We start from the raw sequence: 19,885 nt of genomic DNA on the forward strand, positions 1-19,885 counted from the left end.
CATTGGTATTTATTTTCTACAAGCGCAGTAGATGAGGTTCAGTCCTCTCCCTTCCCCCAGGAAAAGGATTGTTTTCTGCATCGATATTTCCTTTTTTTTTTTAAAAAGAACTCTGCTGATATTTTACACATGATCTCCTGAGTGTCCGGCTTTCAGCTGTGCTAATTAGTTGACTTCTGACTGTGCTGCATAGATGCATGTCTTTGGAGTTACTTTTAAGCAGACAACAGGGCTCTTTTGAAGAGCTTTGGAATCTACATTCTGTATAAGTGACTTTAATACGGGCTTTGGAAACATGTAAATTCCAAGCGTAGTTCAGACAGTAAATTTGTTTTATAAACAAATTTAACTCCTACATGTAAACCATCTGCATTCCACATTGCAGCCACTTAGAAAATTCTTCTGGTTTTTCACAATTAACAGCCTCCTTATCACGCAATCGTAATGAACAATGCTTTTTTCATACCAGCGATACCAGCATTAAGAACACTCCTGGATACCTTGAATACTCCTGGAGTGATTTGGCACTGTATTGCTCTGCAGTAATTGTCAGACATGACTGGTGCTCTGGTGACTCCTCTGGTCGTGTCTGACAATTACTGCAGAGCAATACATTGTAATAAATCACACAGAAAACACGGAAACTACAGCTTGCCAGTGCATAGAATAAGAGAAAACCAAAAAACAAACCAGAAAGAAATGCTGATAACATATAGACCTTCCCTGTGCAAGGAGCCTATGAATTCTTAATAGTAGCTCTGGTATAGAAAATTCCCATCCTCGTTTATCATAAACTTGTTTGGTTTCTGACTGCAACTGAAGTTACTCTTTTAATGGTGTTTTGACAATGATTTGCGACCAGAAAACATAGAAGCCTGGGTTCAAACTCACAAAATGTACAATCTGTATACTATATTCCTTAACTTCCATTACACTTAATTGAAAAGGAACCTGGCTTTCAGACAGTATTATTCATATACTGTAAGCAGAGAATGAGGACTTGCAGACAGGCTCCTCCAGTAGGCCCACTTGTCAGTGCCATTTACCTTTTTCCACGCTGTGAGCTCCACAGAGTTTACAGCGGAGTTAGTGTTGCTTGGGGCGGCAGCACATCTGTCATTGGCATCAAGCCTGCGGGTGTCCTGTGGGTCGCAGGAGTCACTGTTCTCCTGAAAGTCAGGTGGATCCCTGATGAGTAGTGTCCGTCCTCTCCCAGCGGAGCTCTGTCAATAGTGTGCCATCATTTGGAGAATCCTAGTCCCCGCAGGCATGTAATTCTGGAATACTGTAATTGTGGCTTCTGTACATATGCTGGTATAGAAGATAATGGCGGGTTATCAGAAAGCAGAGCCATGAAATAAAACTCACAGTAACGCAATATCAGTTGCTTCAGTTGCTGCAAAAATGTTCAACTGAAATGTCCTGGTTATCAGATCCATCAACGTGTTGATATCGAGTCGATGAGATCATTGTTTAACAGAATCACCAGTGAAAGTTTTCTAGACTTGATACGAGTCGCCAGAGTGTAACTATTTAAAATAAAACAGTCTGATTAATGAAATGAACACTGCCTGACTGATGGTTATAGATGGTGTGTGAAACACATTGACATAATAAAAGTGCTTTATTTTGTTTTAAAACGGGTAGATGTTTTGTCCAACAGTCCACATGTCACGATCCTCACCCCTCCTCTTAAGGGGGATCCAACCCTTTCGTATTTTAGTTCATGACGTGCACCTGCCCCCTGTTTATCCGTCATTATTGAAGGTGGGCTCTCCCGGTATGCCTGGCTCAGCACTGGAAGCCCGGAAGCCCAGGAGCGACTTTATCACGGCGTCCTGACTATCTGAGTCCGGGGCGCTTTACCCTGTTTTTATTCCCTGTCCCCGTTCCGGATTTTAACTGTGTTTGTCTCGTCTGCGATGGATCACCCGGTTTTGGACTTTGCACTGTCTGGATCTGTCTGCCCTTGCCACGCCCCTCGAGCACCGATCACCGCGCTCACGCCCCCCTGTCTGTCAACACGTCCTTCCCCGCTGACTTCCGGATTAGACCATCTGCATAGGGTCCTGAACTACGCTCCCGTTACACCGCGGCTATGGACCGCCCCATCGAGGATGAGCTGTAGCTCTTTTCATGTATCCACTGATAAGCGCACACTTTGATTCATAAACCACGACATGCAGTACGGTGAATGTAAAATAAACATTTTACTGAGAGATCTTGTTAATCAACAAAAGTAGCTTGGTTTCAGAGTATTACTGGACTGAGTAATAGAGACACATTCTCATTAAAACTCCGTACAAATCACCGTTGTGCTGCATACTCAATATAACAGCACTGTTGTGCTTGGAAAAGGAATTACAAGTGAAGGATTGAAATGGTAAAAGTTTCAAATTCTGTAAAAGAACAAGAAAAGTGATCACTGAGGCATGGAACTCTTCTTCTGTACCAGCATGTTTAAATAATTTCATGATACATTACTGCTTTATTACAAATATCATCACACAGTCAACTGAGCTATTCATTAATACACAGCTGTGTTCAACTAACAGCAATGAAGCTTTATTTAGACAATTCATTCCCTGTAGGTCTGAATCTATTCGCTTGCCCCCAGCCTCGTCCTGCTCTTCGGCACAGTCTGATAGTCTGTACATAGACAGCAATAACCCTGGAGTTCACAGCCGGCCTGTGAAGTTATCTTTGTGTTATCCTGAGGTTTAGGGTGCCTCCACAAGAGAGGCAAAATAGGGAAAAAATGCCGCTTTCAGAACAGGAAAAGATAATACACCCAAATGAAACAATGTTATACAGTTCCAAGTGATTATTTGTGAGCTGTAAGCATCCTTAGACGCACCAGTCCCATACCCCTTCACGGATAATGGCTAGGCTCCACAGCATAAAATCAGTGAGCCATGAAAGAGGCATTTCTAAATCCTCTCCTGGGTTAACAGAGCTTCAGGTGAAAAGAAAAAACAGTGAACTGTAGGTGAAACGTATTCACATGCTGTAAAGAAAACACATGCTTGTTTTTGTCAGTGGCAATGTGTGCAATGCTGTCTAAAGTATATAAGTGGCTGTAAAATCATGGAAATATGGAGTCACAAGGGCACTGAAATGCTTTTAAGAGTTTGTTTCTAGATAGCCAGTATTCAGACAGTCCAGAAATGCCACTGGCTTTCTTGTACTGGCCGTGTGCGATACAGTTTTCTGTCCGCCATCAGTATTGCCTGGTGCTTGCTACCTACAATACAGCAAGGGGGCCATGTTTCAGCAAGCACCCTGGGACATGTCCTGTGCACATCCAAGAGCATGCGGTACTGTATCTGTGACAGGAGGATGCTACAGGCCTGCTGAAACTGACTTTATTGGGCCGCCCACTGTCCCAGAACCCACCTGTCATATCCTCTGATGAGTCAAGGTTCGATCTACACTCCTGTGATCGCATTGTCAGACTTTCCTGCCTGTTCTCGTCTGTCCGAGGTAGAACAGCACCTCTTTGTCAGTGTGACGTAGCCTTTCTCCACACATGCCTGGTAATTCTGTGGCTACAGCAACCAGGAGAATCACCTTGTACCTTTCACTCTTTGTCATGGTGACAGATGTGCTGTCTAAGATAAGATCATGCTCAGACTTACGATGCACATGTCACTATTGACCACTAGAGGGGGAAATACTCACATCCTAGCTTGTCCAGCGATATTCCCGGACTTGCTGCCCGCAGAACTTGCTTATAGCACATTCCTGGCTGATAATGTTGAATTCTCCCCACACAACAGCAAAATTGCAAGAGAAATAACAACAGAGCAACCCATTACTGCCGATAAGAAATATATATTTCCTGCATCATATGACGGTGGCTTCATATCTTTACATTTATTTTTAAACACACTTATATACACAGCATTACAATGCATAATAATTTAATTACTAAAAAAGTAAAGAGGGATGCAATCATCCTACTATGTCTTTGAACACAAGTTTCTTTTGACTTTAATACATGTGTGTACAGAACCAGTTGGGTGTATTTAGATGACAGCCCATCAGAAGTGGCAAATGGATACTGGAATAATGGCAGCAAAAATCTAGAATGCCAAATGATGGAAGAATTATGATTTTTCATTATTTGCTTGTAAGAATTTATAGCTCACCATAGCTTCTTTGCTAAAAATAACGTGAAGGCTGAACTTTTTTTTTCTAGGAGGGCTTTTACATAATTATTAAAGCAGTCTTCAATTTGACATTTTCTTACTGCCATCTGCTGGCCAAATTTCTAAATAATAATAATAATAATAATAATAATAATAATAATAATAATAATAATAATAAAGAAGGTTTTAGTCTAATTTAACAAAGTCTTGTTAATTCAGGTAATGAAAAGTTTTAAAGGAAATATTTGAGGGAATTGTGAGAATATTCATTTTTTCATTCTTCTTCAAATATTTAATATTTATCTAAAATTTCAATTAATCACAACTGTATAACATCACTGACAAAAAACATAAATTAAAAACCTCGAGAATAATGTTTGAACTCTCTGGCATCATCACACTTTCTTAACAATATTATTAACATCCAAAAGGCATCTATACTCAAAATACTACAGGAGCCAGGGAAAAAGTACTGTATTATGAAAACAATTATTAGATATGAGTTGTAAAAATTGATTAAGCATGATAGAATACACACCAGTTCAATAATTCCATATTTGGCTGGAGCAGGAACTTCAGCTATTCGATTGGCATCATGATTTGTCCAGAAAAAACATTATTGGGTTTAGATGTGGGGCTATGCAAATCTTCAAGTATCTAGAAATGTGAATTTTATCTTGGCCTCCACTCGATAAAATCCACAAACCATTTCAGAATTGTAGGATGGGGCTCTTATAAGAAGGATCAAAATGACAAGTTCCAATGAATGATTCTAGATGCAGTTTCTACTTGTATGTGTGTTTAAGTCTAAACGCAAATGTATTCAAACCTTATTGGAAATATACTTTTAATGAATGTGGATATAGTCATAAATACTTTAAGTTTTTATGCCATATCTTTTTTCAGGCTAGACATGTAATCAGTTGGGAACACCAGATAATCTGATATGGTGTGACTTTTGCATACCGCACTTTACGATGGCTTGACAAATGAACGTTGTATAAAGTGTTTCACGTGGCAGGTATATCAGATTTCATTATGCCATGCACAGCTTTCACTGGTCAGCTTCTTGCAGGACTGCCAGACTACAGTATCTGGAACAACCATGTCTTATCCCTGGAATTCTCTTTGCGTTCTATGATTACGGTGTAAAAAAAAAAAGACATTACTTGTTCAGGCACAGATATTACCGATCCCCTGCTTGTCTATTTGTCATCTCTTCTGAACTAAACTGACAGAGGAAAAATAACACAGTGTTAAGAAATGCAATCTAGCTAACAAGGAAAATGTTTGCTTTACCTGATCATACAAGCTTTTAAAATGTATACAGTGGCAGTATAATCTACTACAGTTGATGTATGGTTCACAACCACATTATTTGTAATTAAAACAAGAAGAAAAGCTTTCATCAAAGCTGAAAGGGTATCATTAAATCAGAAGTAGACATTCAAGTACATGATTCCCGTATGAATTATAGAGATTTACAAGTGGTCCAGTTTCTGGACTTGTAACTGGAGGGGTGTGGATGCAAATGACAGCTGAGAAACAAATGCTGTTGCTCTGAACCTCTCTCGTTATGGATCAAGGCATAACCAAGCAAGGAATTCAGGGCTATATAGAATTCAAATTAAAATATTTCATCTGCTCAAAAGAAATTAGTCGAAAGACATTAGTAGCGAAAGACATTAGTAGCGAGCAGCGAAAGACATTAAAACCAGACGCCAGAGCTTGTGTGCTGGGAATGTTTTCTGTATGTTTAATCTGCATTGGATTTTTTTCATTGCACCGTGCAGTAGCTGGACAGCACTTTTCAAGCCTGATCGAATATTCACCCTGACCACGGTGCTCCCACGTTTTGTTTCCAGCCTTTGATTAACCACAGGCGTATTTAATAACCCAGCAACTGTAACCTCACTTGGTCAGACTGCGATAACATTTCACGGGCATCGCTGTACCTCTCGTGCATTGATTTCATATGGACCGCAAAGAGGAAGGTGAGAGAAAAGGCAACTTATGAAGAATTATTGGCCAAAATTAAGTAATACACATTTCATTAACTTTATTATCATTTGAAATGAGCTGGTATGTAGGGAGTACAGAAATAACTATACACAAAAATATATGACATTAATTTACATGAATACAAAGTGTTTTTTTTACAGAAGGCTTGATGGAAAAATGCGACATCACGCAGAAAATATAAAGGGAAACATAAAAAGTCATAGTTTCCAATGTTAACAAAAATATATCTTTAGTCCACCTCCTTGATGCACATCCATTCTGATGTCATTTGCTATCAAAAGGTCAAACAAAAACATTTTTTTAAAATATCTTCTCAGCTCTGATATTGTAGAAAATAGAAAAACACTGTTCCAAGGAAATTATGTATATTTCATCTCCCTGGCTTGTGTGTGGGGGTTACCTGTCAATAACATGAAATACTATATTACCATCAATATAACTATTTATCTCTCAGATATGCAATTTATATATGACAAGCATGGTCTATATAAAAATATTTCGGTTATGTCTGTGTAAGTTTATACCTATGTTAAAAACAATGAATAGTCCATAACAATAGCGAAGATACTTATACAGTATAGAGCAAAACTATGGAGATTTGTGCTAAACCAAGCAAGTCTTTTCTTTTCCTTTTAAAGAGCACATTTAAGATAAGAAAGCCTTTAGCAAGAAGCAATTTAACACTGTAATACAAAAACATACATAATAATATCAATATGATTACTTGCATATGTTTTATAAAATGGTCCAAAAGAGAACATTATACATTGAAGCAGAAGTAAATGCCTGTGGTGTTGTTTTACATTTGACACAGAAAGCATATTGTATTACTTTATTTAGAAATCTATTATAAAAACTCGTTTTTAATTTAATTTAGTAAAATACATGGGGAATTTACATAATCCCCTGATAATATATTCATGAAAGACGTACAGGAGAAATATCCTATGGGTTTTTCTTTGTATATATATATATTCTTTCTAAAATATCTGCAAAGGACTGAATGGCACCCCATAATGTAAAACATGGTAACACAGATAATGTACCTTGGTTAAAGAAAACAAAATGAAAATGTAGAAGAGAACATTTTGCTTCGTGGGAAAAAAAACCCAGCGATGACAAGACGTTTCCTTTGCAGTCTTGCACATCGGTTAAGAATACCCACATTAATTCCAGGACCACTTTGATGAAGTCGAGCAAAAATCAGACCACCATTTGAAGCAAATGGAAGTCACAGACGTGAAACTGGATAATTTAACTCAAAGACCTCATACTAAAAACAAATACATGCTAGGCAAGGTTAGTCATTCCCAAGTAATTCAAAATGCAGGCAGTACAGGCAATATAAGTACAATGTATATCGCCCAGACCCCATGTCTTCTGTCTCCAAGGGTTCCAATGCATCTCACTTGAGATGACAGGCTATTGGAAAAAATCTGCAATCAAGTGAGATGCATGAGAGCTGCCCAGCAGACCTCTGCAGACTGCAGACTGCGAGCATCCGACAGACTGATCTCATACCTGTACGTTCAGGCACTTTGTTCCACCTGTGCGAGTGACACCGCCCCCCAACCCAGCGTGACTCAGAATGGAATTCCAAGCCTGCGTTCCGGCTTCCAGGCACTTCCAAGCATGCTCTGCCGATGGCCTGTGTCTCCACTCACAGAGAATTCCGGAGGACCGGAAGGGTCACAGACAGCGTGATGTGTATTATAGACACTACTCGATACTTACAGAAGCACTGGGAGAGGACACAAGGCGCTTTTGATGCAATTGCTTTGTCAGTCTCCAGGAATATGAAATAAGTGGTAATATATGCATGTTTTTAATAGGTATATTCATCTTAAATACATACCTGCTCTATAACATTTTCTAGTAAAAAAACAGAAGTTTAACTGAAAGCAATGCATTATAAGCAGTTAAGAGGAGTGGGAGGTGGCCAGGACTAATAGAAAAATAATTGAATACAACGAAAAGAGCAAATGAAATAATTTGTTTGAACGGCAGTGAACAAGTACTCCTGGTTTGGAATTTAAGGTTTGTGATGGTAAATGACCACAGGAAAACTGGTTACTGTAAACAGGGCTGTGCACAGTGTTTATATTCCAACCCATACTTAAGGTCAGATACTGTAAACATCTCAATTTTTTCCCAAGAGTAAAAGAAGATTTGATCATTTCTTTATGCTTCATCAAATTTTAGAATAAAACTTTGTTAACTGTTTATGATTATGTATAATCTGAAGCATTTGTTGCTGTAACAAAAACAGAAAATTAACTTACATGATGCTTTGATGTTTAATTTACAAGAAATCCTAAGTTTTCATAAGTCTATTCATGGTTCCTAAACATCTTTTAGGCATTTTAATGTGTACCTGGATGAAATTGTTCCTATTACACAAATAGTACTAAATGTTGAGTGATGGTGATTTTTGCAGGCTGCTCTCTAACTACATCCATCACTGATCATCTTATAAATAAGTAGGAGTTTGGAAAATCACAGATAATTTACACATCCAAAACTATTATTAACTGTGAGAGGTAATTAGAGCATCCAACAGCTTGAAGTGACAAATAAATGCCTAATCAAGTCTATTAACAAAACCATCCCTCCATCTGCCCTATTGTAACTACAGCCTTCCAAAAGAAGAACATTTTGAATCAAGTCAGGGCCTCCAAGGTTTCTATAGTCTGAACATCCATGAAGTGTATTTGATATAACGGCTTTGTTATTTCCAATATGAATTGTACCACTTTTAACACTATGTTTTTGCACATTGTTACAATTCAAAGGACCAGAAATGCAATCAATATTAAAAATACAATTCTGGTTTCCATGTTATTTTTGTGGTATAAACAGCTAATTAGAAAATCTTAAAATAAAATGAGCAATTGGCAAAGCAGATACGTAGTTTGCATAACGGCAGTAAAACATTACACATTAACATTAACATTTGGTTAAAATATGGCCTTAAAAAGCAGGATTTTTTAAATGTCACATGGATGAGGAAAATGAAATCTGTAACAAAAACCTGTGACAGTGAAAAAAGTAGACTTTAGGATATAATGGAAAATAAATACACAGTTGCATGTTAATCAATTCCTTCCCCATCCCCACCCCCACCAACGAATCCCTTTACGCTTAATTCACAATAAAATACATGACCAACAGTTCATCCTTCAGGTGTTCCAAATAAATCATTTTTCTAGCTTTTCACGATCAATTCAACGGGTGACCTCGGCCCAACAGAGTCATACTTTCCGAAAGCGCTCCTCTTCCACTAGCTTCCAGACACGCGACGCCAACCCGCCGCCTGTCCCTGCGCGGAGCCGAAGCGGGCGGCGGGGCCCCTACTTGCTCTTCTGGGAGCCGATCATGACTCTGGAGACGAAGTTGACGATGGCGCTGGCGGGCTGCTGGGGGTCGTGTTCCGCGAACAGGTGGCAGACGTTGTCCGTGGCGCTCCCTTGCTTTCTCGCAACGAACCCGAAAATCCTGAGGTGGGAGGGAAAGAAAGATCCGCGGTTGTTGTTGTCGTTGTTTTTTTCGGGAAACGAGTTTTAGCTTTTGATGCAGCGAAGGATGAAATGATGAAAAGACCGGGAGATCTGGCTTGCTGGTGTGTGGGCGTAGGCAGATTGAGCAGCAGGGCGTCCTTTGAGATGGAGATTTGGTTTTATAGACTATTTTTCAGATTCAGTTTGTGTGTGTGCGTGGGTGTGTGTGTGTGTCCTCAATATTTTCGCTCAAACTATGTTTCATCATACAATTATCCCACTAAAAACCAAGTTTTATTTTGCCATTACGTTAAGGAAAAACAAAACTTACTTTGCAGAGGAACATCCATCCTTCGTCCATCTTGATAAAAATGAAAAAACAGTTAATTGATCGTTAGGATCCATTGGAGCATGTGCACAGTATAAAGCCAAAGAAATATGAAAGATTTACCTTCTGTCCTGCGGGTCTAAAGCACAAAATATAACAGTGTTGACTGCATAATGTCTCCTGAAGAAAAGTCTGAAAAAAACAAAATATATATTCATAGACAATCAGCCTTAGAGACAAAAGTAATATGACTCTGAAGAAATGTAAAATATGAATGCTACAAAACATTTTCACACATAATAGAAATCATATAGTCCTGTATGTGTGTCGATAATCGTTTGCAGGTAGATTCATTCCTTTGCAGCTACAATTGACACTCTGAATGGGGAGGAAATGCTGTGTGAGAAGCTGTGGCACGAAGCACTTACTTCCTCTGATTGTCAGTGAGCGTGATGCCTTGAGCAGACACCTTGAAGTGCACCACTGTGGAGGTTGTTGGGGTGTCTGGGTTCAGAGTGACACTGGTGGCTTTGTGCACCGCTTGGGTTCCTGTCAGAGACTCCATTTCCACTGATCCCAGATACCACACGTTGCAGGCTAGTACAGCAATAAACCCCCACGTTAATAACACACTTCGAGACAACAGCCATATATTTTTATACACTGTACTTTAAAAACTGGGACAGGATATTCCTAATGTTCTGCAGCTCTTAAGAACGATATATTCTTAAGTTTAATCATCACCTTCTTGAAAAACAAATAGACAAACGATGAGTGCTTTGTTTAAAAAAATAAATAAAGTGCAATTTTGTCGAGGAAAGAAAATGCAGCCACTTTCAACGTAGGTTTCCGAAACAGAAATTCCCTCTTAAAATATTCCAGGAGAATCTTTTCAATTTAAAGGAAAAAAATAGTCCATCCATCCAGCCTTAGTCCTCCCATTCCAGTGAGAGTCATGGTCAAAAATATCTGGTTAATTCTTGATGAACTTTTTTTCCATCAATTCATTACAGAACAAAATACATAAAAGCAAATGCAGTTATATAAAATTCTGCACCATGCTCAACAAAAATATATTTCTTCACGGCCTAAACATCAAAATCAAAATGGCTTTTCTGTGATTTAATGTCTATCAGTAGGCCATGTGTTTTCCAAATAATTTAAAGCAGATCCAAACACAGAATACAAATCCTTAAAGCCAGGATATCACCCAATCAAATCTGGAAAGTCATTAAGTGACGGTCTACAACTAAGATTCCTGAAGTAATGTCACACAATTCATTCTTAGTGAGAGCTCTGTCACTCCAGTCTACAGACACTGCAAGACACACAGCATGAAAATGATCTGATGACTCTCACGCACATTTCAGAAGAAAGAATGTGTGCAAATTTCAGAAGAAAGAACATCTTTCCAACACTGGATGGATGGGGCAAATGGAAAAAAAACAGCTGGGGTTTTGTTTTGAACAAATGAGTGTTCTGATACGTGTTACACCCCCACACTCCCTCTAATAAACTCATACCTGCTCCTTGCTTCAGCAGTTCGGCTGCAGAGTTTGTTGCCATGTGAGCGTTCGACTCTCCGATATCTTCCAGAGGATCTAAAAAAGAGGAGGAAAATGTCTGGTCCCTCTGGATATTACAGCATTTGAATGCCCACTGTGCATTCGCACGTTATGCAAACTGAGATTTGTCTAATTCAGAAAAAAAAAAATCTAGTGACCGAAGAAGGGTGTGGTTAGAAGCCTTCACAGAAACGAAAAGGCTGCAATTCAAAACGCTAGTAGAGGGGTATTTATTCAGCACTAAAACCAACAGCACTTTAAAAATAAACAAGCTGTTAACAAAAATATAGTCTGGCACCACAAAATGTAAGGAAAACAAATGAAAGTAAATGACGTCTCTATTCAAAACTACTCCAGTAGACCACCTGTAAATAGAATGTCCTATATCTAGTCTGAATTTTTCGATTTTTTAAGATGAATGAGTTAGGCTGGCAGGCACCCAAGTCAGACAGTTCTTCATCAGAGCACAGCGCTAAAGCGCTAACTAGCATTTATTGCACCCATATACGAACAGGGCTCTGTCTTTCTTTAGGTCTACGTAAGTTATAAATTTATATCGCAAGTCATACCTTAGAGCAAGCCATTCACTCAGTTGCAACTGTACAAATGGCTGAACCGACCTCAGTAATGAGGTAGACTCACGTTTTAACTGAACATTTTTTCATGCAGATTTGTGTAAACGTGGTCAGTGATAAAAAAAATACATGAAAAATTAAGCAATGCAGGAAATTTCACCATTTCAGATCTGGCACGGCACACCGGTGTTTTCCTTAAGAGTGCGGCATCACCATCACATACAGAGTACGAAGTGCAGAGGGGAAAGGCAAGTCAAGAAAAGATTTGTAGTGGAAAACTGAGATTTAGAACCAGTTAAGGGGTGGGATTGGTGGTAACCAGTTTAGCGTGTATGTCTGACAAGAACAAATCTTTAACTTGTGCAATCGGACACAGAGAGAAGGATATTTGTGAGAGCTATGCATCTGCTGTGTTGCTTGCATTTTATTGTTACATTTCATTTAATCTATTTTGTATATTGCACAGTAATGTGTTTGCTGTATTACTGTTTTCATAATACTTTAAACTACATAAATACACACACAGTATTACTAATAATTGATTAATTCTGTACACTTATATAGTGCTTTTCTGAACACTCTACTCAGAGCTCTTTACAGGTAATGGGGATCTCCTCCACCACCGCCAGTGTGCAGCACCACCTGGATGATGCACCAGTTTGCTCCCCACTCACCAGCTCTCAGTGGGGAGGAGAGCAGAGTGATGGAGCCAGTTCAGAGATGGGGATTATTAGGAGGCCATGATTCATAAAGGCTAGGGGGGGAATACACTTACAGGAATAGGAGGGTCTACAGAGGTGTTTCTGATTATACTGTAATTTACGTACTATGTAATGGACCTGACTACCGCTTAAGACGCAATTCTGCTGTACTGTAATCTCTTAAGATTTTGTTATTTGTACAGACTGAAGAGTACCGTACATGCCAGAGGGTACAAGTGGAAGTGTGTTTAAATCGGGAAACAGGAGGTACTTCTCTGCCCGGAGGTACTGAACAGCTGAACAAGCTACCCACCCCATGATGAAGCCGACACCCGAGGTTATTGATACCCTGTTACCCCGGAAACAACTGGATGAGATCCTTGGATCAATAAGATACTAACTACCCAACGGATCTCTAGTATCTCTAGTAAGAAGGAAACCTTCTTCTGTTCTTGCATTCTCTCTGAGTGGTAGCTTTGGAGCAGCAGGCCGTATGCTTGTGGTGTGAATTCCTGCTGCAGTGCTCCACAGCTCAGCAACCCTCTTGATCTGATTATTGCCAAACCGGAGAAGGGGAAAGACGCCCCCTCCTCTCCTGCAGCTCAGCTGCCACAGGAGACAACAGTCTTCCTGGCTGCAGTCTGAGTTCAGAAGTGGAACAAAAGTCCATTGCTTTAAAGAAATTCCATGAATGCAGTTTATTCATCGCTCCATAGTGTACCATTTGAGAGATTTCCCTTAAACACTGAGGTATGCCACCACTCAGTTAATGTGTTTACACAAAGTGTAGTTACAGAACTTATGCTATTCTAAATGTATTAAATAAAATATAAGCAGAGTAATATTTTTCAGTTATTTTTAATGCCCACACAGCATATATCTGGGAAAACATGTGATTATGTCATTCTAATTTGTTTCCATCTGACTTTGTATTATTATACGAGCAGATTTATTTGAGATTTCATGCTACTTGCTGTGCCGCAAACCAGGTTGTTTCCACTGATATTCGTATTGTGCAATAACAGTTTCCACCTTCCACCTTTTAGCCTCGTCTGGTCAAGACTCCAGGAGTTCAGCAAGGCTGGGCCTGGTCTTTACAGGAATGAGAGACCTCTTAAGGAAAACCAGGTGGTGCCGCTGGACTGGTAACTGGTGATCTTCCCTCGGTATCAGAATTTTGGAGTATTGTCCCAATATTGGGGGGGGGGGGGTTGACTGGATTGCGCCTTCTAAATGCAAAGCATAGGACCAGCTTGCAAGAAAATGAAAACTGCATCCCAGTTAGATCACCTGTCACGTAAGGGAAGCACTTTACTCACCTCTGTCAGGAATGATGAGTTTACAAGGCAAAGCCAATGGAGTGATGGAGTGTTGGCAGACCAGAGCTGTGAGACTGCCTGCGACACAGATAAACAGCACGAGAGTTTGTGGGACTATGTGTGAACCCTCCTGTGATGGCTGTATGTCCCAGACAGAGGCATACTGATCACAGTGTAGCTCACCACTCCACTGCAGAGGCGCTCATGGAATAACCCTGGATTTGAAGCAATAACCAACAAGCATTTATACCAAATCAATTACACGAGTTCCATTAGTGCTAATCTTATTTACGACTTTTTTTATTCCCATAACTTCAACCACTGCATCACAGAATTTACCAACGAATGAACTATAATTTGGCAAAGTGCCTAAATAAGCCCCATCTTTATTGTCAGACATTCATGGTAACTTATGTGCATTCATACAAGATTTAATGTAGGAAAAGTGACTGTTTTCTTGGTTTGTTTTGAGTTTTGTTTTTTCCCCACATTTTTCCACTTTTCCTAACTCTTTAAGTCAAAAGCAGCAGGAGAGATCAGCGGCCTGCGGTCTTCAACACACACCAGGCCACTTTTTACCAGAAAATGACCAATGATATCGTGGTGACTATCGCCATGACACCAGGCTGGTGGGCAGAGTGGCTAGGAAATAATTAGTGTAAGACAGTATACAAAACGCCTCAGCAGAGTACAATCAGGGTAGTTTTCTGCTACCGCTCTGCATGGTCATTCATTAAACAACAACTTTCTTCACAACAAGTTAAAAATGAGAGGTCATTTTTCACCATGCCTGGATGTATAAATGTAGGGTAATTCAAACCAAATTAAGGCTGAGCAGGACTTTAAAGAAACATTTGTTATGCACTGTAGATACTAGCTATTAACCTACTTTTCCCAAAATACAATGTTTCACTGCTTCTGACTCATTGATGCAGACAATTGCTTCAAAAAGCTGTTGTAGGAACTTTTAGCCACTTGACTAATCCTCAGATTACACACCGAGATCCAACTACTGACTCATCTGAAACCTAGATGTCTTTACTATTAAAAAACAGTGTGACAAGGTGGCAAAGAACAGATGTCTGTTCAAGGATATTCTTTAAGAAAGGATGCCTCTATTCTTTTAATTTATTTTTCTACTTAGAATATTATTGAAAGTATTGAAACAGAACACTGTGTTTGCTCCACGGAGGTACGGTGCTGCATGGAGTTTTAAGGAGTGCGCTGAGCTTTCAGGCTCTGGAATTTCTAACACACACCAGAGGGCACAAGGAGAAAGTTTCAAATGGAAAATAGGAGGCATGTCTTTACCTAGAGGGTTGTGGGAGTCTGGAATAAGCTGCCAGGACACGAGGTTAAAGTCGATACCCTAGTTTCTTTCAAGGAACGGCAGGATGAGACCCTTGGATCAGTTCGCTTCTAACTACCAGATAGGTCAAAATTCTAAATTGCCAAAATTCCTGCTTCAATGCTTAAATGGCTAAGCAGTCCTCTCGAACTGATTACCGGTGAGCTGGAGAAGGGAAAAGATGCTCCGCTCCTCTCCTGCAGTTTTATTTCTAAACAAAAGTATTATTCGATGAAATATATTGTAACGCTTACGGCCGACAGGCACAGTGTAAGAGCCGGCGTACCAGAGCAGGTGACGTCACCGCCCTTCCCTGTGATAGCAGGACTACAGCTACTGGGCTGTAGAGAGATCTCTCTTTAACTCATGGGGCTGGGTCGCTGCAGAGAGACGCGAGAGTCCCGGGTTCGAGCCTCAGTCAGGATGGGGCCGACCTAATGCGGCAAGGGCGCCCGCCTGAGCCCCCGTGCGTTACAATATTATACTGCCCAATGGATCCTATATGCAATCCCACCCACAGCCACAAGGAGGAGATACTGGGAAGTTTCACAGCCACAGCATGAAAGGAGATGAGGCCTCCAGTCATCCTCAACGCTGGAGGGGTCACAAGGCTTTACTGTGCACGAATGGGAAGATGGTATCCACCCATATCGGGTCCACTTTTTCCAACATTGAATTGAAACAGGGTCCTACCAGATCTCAAAACACAGCTTACCAAAGTAGGGCTCATTGGGACAGCCTTTGAGTCGCACTCCCTTCTGCGTGCACTCGATCAGAAAGTGCCTCACGAGCTCGTTAGACAGATCTCCAACTGTAACAGGAAAGGAGGAGAAAGAGCCGGTCAGGCGGCAGACACAAACAAATGCAGTATAGAATAAGCGAGAGATGCCAGTACAGGTCCAAGCAACGCAGAATTGTGCCTCGGTATTTGCCTTTTGATCACTTCCAAGTCTGTAAGCAAGCAAAAAAAATCGCTCGAGGCAGAACAAATACAGTGGCAATGTAGTTCAACGCATGTAGAAACCCCCCCACTACGTGTGTTCAAGCGTGCTAACACTGTCACAAAACCCACGTGAAGAGCACTCCCGTGAAACGGAGAGATCGCCGTGAAACAATCACTGCAGCAGAGTATCCACTTGTGATGGGGATGCGTCTAGCAATCTACAGTAGGTGTCTGTTCATTCTTGACTCGGCAGTCGTTTCTGTCACACATACACATTCGTGAACGTGTATTTAATTTTTTTTTATTCCGTGCTGAAAAGAGAAGAAAAGAAACAGACCCGATGAAGGCTCTACCGCCGAAACGTTGTGTTTCTTTTCTTCTCTTCAGCAGGGAATAAACCTTCACTTGTTTCTTTGCAGCCTACACGTGCTGACGCAGCCACCTACTGGAACAATTTGTGTAATCTGATCAAACTAGTAGAATAAAATATTCTTCCGATACAGAACTAAGCTTTGTGGATGCAAAATGCAACTTTGTAAAGGAAGACAATGTATTTTCATTGTTATATATAGCATATTACATCACAGTATATCTAGCCTTTAAAAACTATCGCTGATTACAACAATGGTTTTCTATTCCTTTCTTACTAAGAACGTGGTTTTTACCGCCTGTCTGCCCTAACAATGTGCTTATCCCAATTACAACAGTGCTACAGCACCACCTGCTGGATATGATTGGAAAGCTGCAAACAAGGAATTGCTTGAAATGTACAGTATGCACAATTACAACCTACTGAGAGCTAAAGCCTTTCTGCACTTCTCACAGAAGGTCCAGATCCTGCATGTCTCATAATACATGAAATATGGGGTTAAAGCACTTCCTCTAAGTTGCCCACAATGCATAAGAACAGTGTATTAAAAATAGCTGTTTTTGGTCAGTTTTTCCGCAGGACTTTTGTTATTTTTCCCACAAACAACTGGGAGTCCATGGCTAGAATACATGTAGCAGTCTAGAAATTGTACACTTTGTACTCAAAAATAATTTCTGTCCCACATCAAGACACCTGTCAAAAATAAATATATTATTATTTGTTCAGACAAGCAGAGCAAAATAATCTTACTAACAGGCAATTCAATCACCATATTTTTACAAGGATTATCTGAAGGGGGTGCTTTCAAATTAATCAAAACACTGCACTAATTGACATTACAGCACACACACTAGTCACATTCATATAAAATGAGACCCATTCCTAATTAAGACCATATTCAAATATTGGAATTCCATTGAAAACCACCACATGTGTATTCAGATGTCTAAAACCACTTCTAATCAACACAGTCAATAAAGTTTTAAATTCCCCACCACATTTCGGTGGCTTTTCACTTCAGAGGAGCCCTTTAGTATCAACGATGAAACACCAACCACAGGACACAATCGAAAACTGCTGGAAGGACATTAAAAACCAAACTGGAGACTCTTCTTTACACCAAAAACCCCGCTACTCAGAAATACTGGTGAAAACTTTATGAGGCACATTCGTTTTCCATCACTTCCATTACACGTTTTATCATTTCTGATTGTCACCAGAACTCAAAGACATTCCCTCAAATACCCAAACTTCTACTTACAGTAAAAGTAAAATATAGTACAGAATCGTACCTACATTTGAAAACAATACCATTCCTGTTTGATTATTAAAGTAACCGGCTTTAAGTCATTAATTGATGCTTACACAACACGGAGGGATACCACTTTTCCTCATTTACAATATAGTACGGTTGTTAGCAAATGCATAAATATGAGGTACTATGCTGTACTATACTGCATGCACTTAACACACATAAGTTGTATATGAACTATTACATAGAATAAAAAGTAAGTTCCTAATCCTAAGAACAGAAGAATCTCGACAATTCATAATGACAACCCAGCTAGTAAGAGACAAATCCTGCTACATAAATAAAAAAAACTAGTAGAAACTAGTAGTTTTATAAAACTCACTATACTATATGACCATATCAAAATCAGTATTATTATACAACATAGAATATTTTATCATTTAAAAATGTAAATGATTTAATAAAACCATGAGTATATCATAGCATCTGATTTGAGGACTGAGGAGTGTCATTATGTACATTCCTACAAAGATTTGCGTTTTAAATATTTTAAAATCTCTAAACATATTCCAATTCTGGTGGTCACATCATGTTGAGATGCTTTGTTCTATTTGTGTGACTAAATGAATATTGTTTTTTGGAATATAAATTGGGCAGCACAGTGTCACAGTGGTTCTAACCATCTTGCAATACTGCTGTTTTGGGGCCCTTGGTTCAGTGTAAGTCATTATGTTTTATGTTTTTTAAAGTTATTAGCCATTTCTTTGTCTGTTTTTGACTGATCTTAAATCACCACAGAGATGGTAGGGAGTATATGTCCTATGTAGGAATTCCAAGGGCAATCATCTTAGATACATCTTTATGTTATAAAACATAAAGTAATAATGTTTTTTGCATAAAATGCATGTGAAGCTGGTGGAGATAAAGCACTGAGAACAGTCTTTCCTTATATGTGGATGCGTATGATTTCACGCTACCTGACTGTATTTTGGTCGACTTCTGTCATGCATCCTGACACTCAATACAGAACGCAAATGTGAGCCCTGTAGTTTGTTTTTTTTTATTCGAGACAAAGGACTTCCTCATCTGGTAGCCAAGGGATGTTATGCTGTTTCTTATATAACCATATGCTAAAATAATGGCATTTCCTTTCTCTCAATTGTTCTGGTACTGTTCATTAAGCGATTCATCTCACACACACATACCACAACGTTAAAGCACTTTAACCCTAAATAGCTTGTGAAAACGTCCCCTGCAAAAACTGAGGGAGGAATCCTGGAAAACGTAATGTCATACCATGACTTATTTAAAAAAAATATTAGTGTAATACCGTATTGCAGCATTGCAGGAAATTAGAAGCTAGTCAATACTCTTAACCTCAGTCCTAGACCTAACCCCACATCTGGATTACGATGCTATACTGTCTGCAATCCAAACCATAATACAAACTCTAACCACAACCACAATCACACCCCTAATCATCCCTCCGTCAGAAATCCACTGTACTGGCAAGGGTCACGGCAGACTGGAGCCTCTCCTGGAAGCACAGGAGATCCCCGTTTATCTAGCAGGAATGTCTCTGACCACTCCAGACCACTGACGGCACTAGGCCACCTTGGGGAAAGCCCAACCGGGCTGGGAGAGACATGCACTCAGGAGATGCCATGGCCCAGAATCGAACCCAGGACCCTAGAGAAGCGAAGCCGCCGTATTAACGGCCACACCAATGCGGTGGCCCTAATGATAGCAGTGAACAAATTTTTACTGGAACCCTGACTCCAGGACCAGTCCAAACCGCAACCATCACCCAAACC

General features: G+C 39.8%; 1 protein-coding gene across 2 annotated transcripts in view; it reads right to left on the bottom strand.

The window, feature by feature from the left end:
* Positions 1-6,185: 6,185 nt before the first annotated feature.
* tns3.2 (tensin 3, tandem duplicate 2) overlaps positions 6,186-19,885 on the bottom strand; it is an 83,679-nt gene continuing 69,979 nt past the window's right edge. For both annotated transcript variants that reach the window (XM_069190903.1, XM_069190902.1), the window contains exons 21-27: positions 16,222-16,317; positions 14,159-14,236; positions 11,522-11,599; positions 10,427-10,595; positions 10,122-10,190; positions 10,002-10,031; positions 6,186-9,668 (exon numbers count right to left, since the gene is read on the bottom strand). In XM_069190903.1, the coding sequence (XP_069047004.1) occupies positions 9,524-9,668; positions 10,002-10,031; positions 10,122-10,190; positions 10,427-10,595; positions 11,522-11,599; positions 14,159-14,236; positions 16,222-16,317 (665 nt within the window). In that variant the 3' untranslated portion in view covers positions 6,186-9,523. The remainder of the gene's footprint in view (positions 9,669-10,001; positions 10,032-10,121; positions 10,191-10,426; positions 10,596-11,521; positions 11,600-14,158; positions 14,237-16,221; positions 16,318-19,885) is intronic.

The sequence above is a fragment of the Lepisosteus oculatus genome, chromosome 6, assembly GCF_040954835.1.
Source record: "Lepisosteus oculatus isolate fLepOcu1 chromosome 6, fLepOcu1.hap2, whole genome shotgun sequence".
NCBI classification, from domain to species: Eukaryota; Metazoa; Chordata; class Actinopteri; order Semionotiformes; family Lepisosteidae; genus Lepisosteus; species Lepisosteus oculatus.